The 7740-nt window shown below is 40.3% G+C and overlaps 1 protein-coding gene across 1 annotated transcript; it reads left to right on the forward strand.

The window, feature by feature from the left end:
• Positions 1 to 2328: 2328 nt before the first annotated feature.
• Positions 2329 to 5394, forward strand: gjd4 (gap junction protein delta 4). Its single transcript, XM_039667113.2, has 2 exons — positions 2329 to 2392; positions 3950 to 5394. Exons 1-2 carry the CDS (start codon positions 2329 to 2331, stop codon positions 5131 to 5133), a joined length of 1248 nt encoding a protein of 415 aa, XP_039523047.2. The 3' UTR covers positions 5134 to 5394.
• Positions 5395 to 7740: the final 2346 nt, after the last annotated feature.

A 7740-nucleotide genomic window follows, 5' to 3' on the forward strand; every position in this document is an offset into this window, starting at 1 on the left:
CCGGCTGGTGGATTACCCCCTTGCAAAGCCCCTGCTTCCGAAAAAAGAAAAAAAAGCCCAGAATGCTCTGATAGGGCAGATAACCCAGTGCGTTGTGATTGGCCAAACACCTTAAGCGTTTGTTGGAAATGTAACTCCCCTTACCATAATCGCAAGCTTCAGCTTTCAAGTCTTCAAAAGCAATTGTAAACACAAATGGACAATGATTCCATCAGTTTTACCGTATCTGGATCCTTGTCAGATTCTGAAAATGCAGATCGATTGGAACCAGTTCCTGATTTCATCCGTTTTTGGAAGGATAAATTGGTTTTGCTTTTACATCGAAACGCACAACATCTCCACAACATGGTGACAACACTATTCACTAAAGCCTGGCCTTCTTTCGTATGCTTTTAGCATTGTGCTAATATTGCACACTGTGACATAAACATATGCGGAAATAATATCTGGGCTTCAATCAAGGCATTTTAGGCAGGTCTGGATCAGTGCTCTCTGTTGAAATAAATCCCGTTTGTGGGACACCGTGAGCTTTGTATTTTCCCTAGAAACCAGTCATATAGCCATACATTGCATTAACTGAACTATATGAAAGAAATAGTTTAATGTCCAAAAATAATGTATTAGCTATAATACAGGCAGGTCATTCTGTACTCAGCATATGGTCTATTCATTTCCATCCTAAGTCTTTGGCTTTACGCCTCTAAATGTGTCCCTGGTGAACTACACCATTGCTAGTTGTCTTAAAATGGACCTTTGTCTAGAGCTGGCCAGCTAATCCAATTACAGAGATACAGAAAGGCCAGAAAGAAGAAATTATTGAAATATTTAAGGCTGTATTGACAGTCATCTCTTCTGAATTGTCAGTCACCACAAATGTGGAAAATGTATTGGTGTGTTGAATAGAACAAATTTGGTTAGACTTGCAAATGCTGAATGATTTGAATTGTATTTTCCACGCAGGGAGAAAATTAAACTCATGTTCGCCTACCACTTTTCAAACAGGATGCAATTTGCTGTACTCCTAGAGTAATTATTCACATTCCAAAAAAAGAAATAATCTCCCTATGTGATTCCCCAAGACAGATTAATAATAATATTTAAGCAGAACCCAAGAAAGCCCGATGCAAAACAGCCTTTAATAAACTTGTCAATGAAAAACATTATATATAAACTGACAGACTTGGGTCCACTACAACTTCCCTCAACGCCTCCAAAACATGTTTTACACCAAGTGTTCACTAGCAGCTGCCAATATGTAATTTGTGTATCTACAAGTCTCATTCATTAGAACAAAAGTCCTTCAAAAGCTGTCGAGATGTGCCTTATCCAGAGGTCATTTGGAGAGGTCTAAAAGCTTCTCGAGATTCCATCATGATCTACTATGATCCCAAGGCATGTCAAACACCTCAAGGACAGAGCTAAAGAGGGGCTTCTTTTTAATAACGTATAATAAGCTCATCGCCAACAGAAGCCAACCAAAAAGGACCTCATAGCTTCCAAAGTAAAAGTTTTCCAATTAATTTGGTAACACTTTATTTTGATGGTCTCTTTAAAACATTATGTTGACAAAGTAACTACTTTGCATGTCAATTTATTCCAACTCTAACCCTACCAGTCTACCAATACTCAACTAACACTCTGAGAGTTAGTAGACATGTAGGTTCAGCGTTACATTAAGTGGACAGACTGTTTTAAAGATACCATCAAAATAAAGTGAAACCATCAATTTTGCTGCGTGATCTCTACACCCAACAAAACTACAGTTATGTAAATGCCTTTGTCGTAATATCAAACAAATGCACCAAAATAAAACAAAAAGTCTTTCCTAAGGAGTATGCCTCTCAAGACCCTCTATGAACTACATTGAAATACTTTCCATCATACATGAGGATTTAATATGTGTTATTTGATGCCTGATGTAGTTAGTTATTCTCCTGTAAGGACAAACAAGAGCCCAAATATCACAGCAAGGCCGGCGTGCCGGCATGCCTTTGGAGGGTAAGAATAGCCCCACAATGGAGCTCACATCTCTCGTCTTCTGTTGTCTCAGAACAGTTGTTGTCGGGACGGAGGAAGAGGTAAGATAGGAAGCCAAGTTGGAGGTTACTTGTGATTCTTGACGTTGCGTATTACACCGGACCTGGTGTAAAAGGACCTGAACAGGATTTTGAGTGCTTGTAAATGGGGTTTATTTTGAATTCCTGCTTGAACTGAGTTTAATACAGTCTGTAAAACTCGTTTTCTTATGTGGAATCAAGTGGGCTGTTCTTTGACCAGCGAGATATTCTGTGCTCTACTCTTGGGGTTTGGAGGCCTACATCTGCTGGCATGGCTAAACTGGCTGCATCAGGCATTATATTCATAACACTGAACCACAACATCACCCTCACAGGTATGTGTACACGTTTACTATTTAAAAACGCATTTATACAGAAGCTCCAGAAAGTATTTGTTCATTTAAACCACACCGATGTCTGAATGTTATTGCATTTGGTTTCAAGAACCACCAGTCATTTCGAAGATAACAAATTTTTACATGCACACAAGTTTGTTAGATTTTAAATGATAAAACAATAGATTTTCACTGTTTGAAGATAATGTATTTGGATACTTGCTTGTTGTCAAACATTAGTGGATGTTGGTAATAAACCACTGAGAATCACCTTGACACCAGTTCCTTCAATTAAAAAAACAGATAATTTTGTTTATGGCAGTTTGTTTATGTATTTATTTTGTATCTCATGGATTTATATTCATGCCTTCTGAACTGTCCAAATACTTTTTGGGGCCATTGTGTCATTGTTTAGTATTTACAGAGATTTGACAGGTTATCCACAATGCAAAATACAATCCTCTTCCCCTTGTACATACAATGTTGTTATTATATACCTGGGTAATAACTAGCAACTGACCCTGAATCTACCCCTAAACCTAACTTTAACCCATGTAGTTACCTTATATTACCAGTACTGTAAGTGTGCGTACAGTAAAATAAAGTGCAATCCAAGATGATTTACTTGTATAAACAACACATTCTCATCCCAAGACGTCATCCAACTGACGCTTTTGACCATACGTCAACAACATCCAACGTTTTAGGGTACCCTTTAATGTCAGTTAGATGACGCTATCCTAACCTTTAGCGTCAGTTAGATGACGCGGGTAGGTTTAGGTCTGGGGTAGGGTTAGGATTAGATAGTGTCATCTAACTGACGTTAAAGGGTACCCTAAAACGGCGGATGTTGATGTATGGTCAAAAGCGTCAGTTAGATGATGTCTTGGGATGAGAATGGGCTCGTATAAATCTTCTCTAAAATTTCTCAGCCCATTCTCACCCCCAAGGCGTCACCTAACTGACGCCTTGGGAAGCATTTGACCATGCTTCAATATCTGACGCTTTAGGCACCCTTTAGCGTCAGTTAGATGACGCCCTAGGATCGCGTGTACCCTACCCCCACCCCACACCTAAACCTAACCGCGTCCTCTAACTGACGCTTTCCTTTAGCGTCAGTTAGATGACGCCGTAGGATCGCGTCATGTAAGTGCGTGTAAAGGGCGCCTAAAACGTCAAATATTGAAGCATGGTCAAAGGTGACGCCTTGGGGTGAGAATGTGTTGAATTTCTGTAAAATGACGAAATCGCTTTAACGTAGATGTAATATTATAAAAACTATTTAGGCAAAGCCATAACACCAAAAACAATATCCGCTGTATATCAAGCACAAAATTGATATGATCCTGCGAGTGTTCTTCTACATATACTCTAAAACCATTGAGGCATATCTTATATATTGACACTAAAACAATACATAACTTTCATTTGGCTAGTTTATTTGTCCAATTGAATGACATTAAGTCAATTTCCAGACCAATTTAAAAAGGAACACTATTTCATAATAGGATCTGTGTCAACTAGGTTAAGATCTGCTCTCTTTCTTTCTTTCTTTAGGGAAAGCATGGCTCATCTTGGTGGTATTCCTAAGGATCCTTGTTTTGCTGTTTGCTGGTTATCCCCTCTACCAGGATGAGCAGGAGCGATTTGTGTGTAACACCATTCAGCCTGGTTGCGCCAATGTGTGCTATGACATGTTTGCCCCTGTTTCCCTTTTCCGATTCTGGCTGGTGCAGCTCACCACCCTGTGCCTTCCCTACATGATGTTTGTCATCTATGTGATCCACAAAGTGAGTAGCATAGCTGCTGAGAGCGGAACTTCTGAGTCCATAAAAGCAGACTATCAAGAATCGTTCGGGAAAGCATCTCTTTCCAAGACCGTTGTGAAGGCTGAGAAGGGGCGAGTGCAGTACTTCACAGGGGCCTACATCTTGCACCTGTTGCTTCGGATACTTGTAGAAGCTGGATTTGGAGCTGCCCATTATTACTTGTTTGGCTTCCACATCCCCAGACGCTTCATGTGTCAACGGACACCCTGCACAACCACAGTGGACTGCTACATCTCTAGACCCACTGAGAAAACCATCCTGCTGAACTTCATGTTGGGGGCAGCTGCTTTGTCCTTGCTGCTAAACATGTGTGACTTTATTTGTGCCATCAAGCGCTCCTTGAGACAAAAAAGCAAAAGAAAGATGCTGGTGGAGAAGGTGTACGCAGAGGAGCAGTACTACTTGTCAGGGAATGGGAATCAAGGTGTGGATGTCAGCATCCCGCCAACTCAAGACATGAAGGGACCGGGAGGGTTCAGCAAAAGAGGGAGCAGAAACTCGAGTGGCGATGAAGCTGCTTCTGTGCTTTTGGAGGACGACCCTCCACCACCCTTACCTCTTGGAGGAATGTCTACAATTTCTGGAATGGGTTCCAACAACAATGATGACAGCAGCAGCTACCAACCCACCCAAGAAGAGGGGATGGTAAGAGAGGGCAGTGAAGTGGCACTGTACCCCACTGAGCCTTTGGGAAGTCCTAAAACCATCCGAGTTAGCAAACACAGTCGTCTCAAACCTCCGCCCCCTCCACGAAGGGACAAACTACCCGCTCAAGGTGCAATTGATGTCTCGGGAGCAACCGCGGTGTGTACCAGAAGAGTAGGGCAATATACTCTGGTAGAAATGACAACTGGTGAAGACATGCCGACTTGCAGTGGAGATCGCCAAGAGAAGAAGTCAGAGTGGGTTTGACTGTTCCTCCAGAAGACTATCCATATTAATTAGGCTTCAGGCATTTTTAGCATGTATTCTCATACATTGTAAGTTCTGAAGTGGCATTTCAAACGCGCATAAGTTGCAAAGAAGAGTTGTTTGGAACTTGACTGGAATAAATTGCTTGTAGAAGCAAGGTGAAATGCAAGGTATTATTAGAAGATGTCAACGTCATGGTTGCATGCCAACCATTGGATCAACTACGCCTGTCCGCATCCACCTGCCTCTCTTATGTTTGTGTTAGATCTTTCTTTCACCAACCAGACAGGCCTTGACCTGCCTTGACCCTGCTACAATCAGGAGACAGCTAAGGCCATTCTTAAAAAAAGTCTGGTTGCAACCACCCAAGATCTGTGAGGATGAAAAGCTAAAACTGACATACTTTTTGCTTCAACTGGGGTGGCCACCAAAAAAGAACAACCCTGAGGGTTCGAAGGTGCTACCTGCCTTAAAGGGCTTCCAAAATCCTCTAGCCTGCAAAATCTCAGGGACTGTCAAGTCTCAGTCAACAGCACCCCATCAGAAAGCAATTACTGCCCCGACTGCTTTTGCATTTATGGAGGTAGCTTGCAAAACTAGTTCAAGGACCCGCTGGACTTTGGTTTGGAGTTTTAGAACAAACACTTAAAATAGAGCTCCATAATCTGGTGTAACACGAGAGCAAGACAATGCACGCATTTCAGACTGTCAGAAGCTAGCCGCAACATGCAAACGATTGGACGTGTTAGCTTTGGACAGTCACCTAGACCGCAGTCCTTCTGTCCTCACAATGTTAGTCATGTGTCTTATTAAACACACCATAGACCTGTCTATTTATGTTTCCTTTACAACGCTGATGCTGCTAGGCATTATGGACTGCTTCAAAAGTACACTCAGGCAGTGGCATAGGTTTGATTTTGAAATTGGTGGGTACGGGGACATCAGTATATAAATATATTTTAAATTTTGGTCGAAATAATTGCTAGGGATATACCAGTGTCACTGAATATTGGTTGGGACACGTCCCTATAGCGTCCCTACTAAATTCTACACCCCAATAGTAGACTCAGGGAATAAATCAAATGTATAAATGTTTGGCTTGCATGTATCTTTGGGCCAAGTGTAACAAGCTAAAATTATACTGTAACATTAAAACATATAATTTGCTTTTTTACAGCAATGTATTGCATTACATGATCAACAGGATTAGGCTAAATGTGTTTATATATTGACTACAACATGATATGTCAAGCTTGTAAACTAAGCTTTTTGAAAACTATACTGTAACATTATAAATATAATTGACCTCTTACAGCAATTTATTGGTACTTCCTGTTACCCGGACCCCGGATGTTTTTAGGACTATGACAATTATGTGATGTAAGGCCCTTGAGACTTTTTGAAAACTTTTGTTGTTGTGGTGGTTGTTGCAATTTGCCAATTCCTGGCATTTTTTAAATATGATGTGAGAATTGCCTCTAATGCCTGTTATAACATTGTCACGGCATTCATGCATTGTATTGCACAACTTGTTTTGTTTTGTTTACTTGTTTTTCAAAAAGAAAAAAAAAATGAAGGTTGTTTTTGGAGTTTGTTCTTGATATGACATTAAAGGTGAAATCTTGTCCTAAATTGGTTTGAAACCAAGGAACTTGACTGTCACCCATGTGTGCAGCTTCCACAGTACTGTTTTCACTGAGACGTACCGCCCTCTGCTGGCAGGAGTTGGTAATGCACTCCACTGACTTCAATTCTTTTTTTTTTGAAAGGTTTAACTAGAATCGAAAGCAGCCAGGATCTAAAATGGGCGTTATCCAGCGTCCCGGAAGTTGTCTTTATTTGGTCAGGTAAGGCTGTTTTAAATAATACTTTTATTGTTTTAACTTTTCCCCGAGGATTATCAATTAAATCCCTATCAAAGATTTTAAGACACACTATTCAGGTATAAAAATTCAGACATCTGCTGTGGCAGCGCGTAGACGGTGTCGTCACGTGTTTTCTGTTTCTTTTCTCAGCGCTATCGAGTAAAGACAAATCACAGTCGTTTCTGATTATCGAGGATGGTTTTACTCATTGATTCATTTATGGAATTAGTCAATTAAATGGGTCAAAATTGTATGTGCATGGCACATAACAATGTTTGTATTCACATTTTAAAGATTATTAAGTTATATTTGGTTTAGAAATGTCACCAATTTGGTAAAAGCTTTCCAATGTTGAACTTCTGAGGGTTTGACTTTCTGAGCGGCAACGCTTTCTGGAGGGATTTGCCTCTCAGTGGTTTAATTCTGTCTGTAGCCTAAAGAAAACTGTTTACACATTCTACTAAAAATGGTTGTTGTCTCATGGTTTTACTTTCATAATATTGATAAACTCGCCACAATAATTGAAAGTAGGCTAAATAATGCTTGTGATGACACAAGGCTATATTAGGCATATGCCTAAGCCTTCTTTAATATAACTTTTCAAGACTTTCTCATGGTTAACTTTTTATGTTATGTCAGCGACACATTCACATTGAAATATGATCAGAAGATTTGATTCATCTGTAAATATGTCCTCGCTTTTCACAGAACACACACACAGAATGCACGTAATTCCACTCTC

Source organism: Pimephales promelas, chromosome 22 (genome assembly GCF_988280905.1).
Source record: "Pimephales promelas chromosome 22, fPimPro1.hap1.1, whole genome shotgun sequence".
Classification (NCBI taxonomy): domain Eukaryota; kingdom Metazoa; phylum Chordata; class Actinopteri; order Cypriniformes; family Leuciscidae; genus Pimephales; species Pimephales promelas.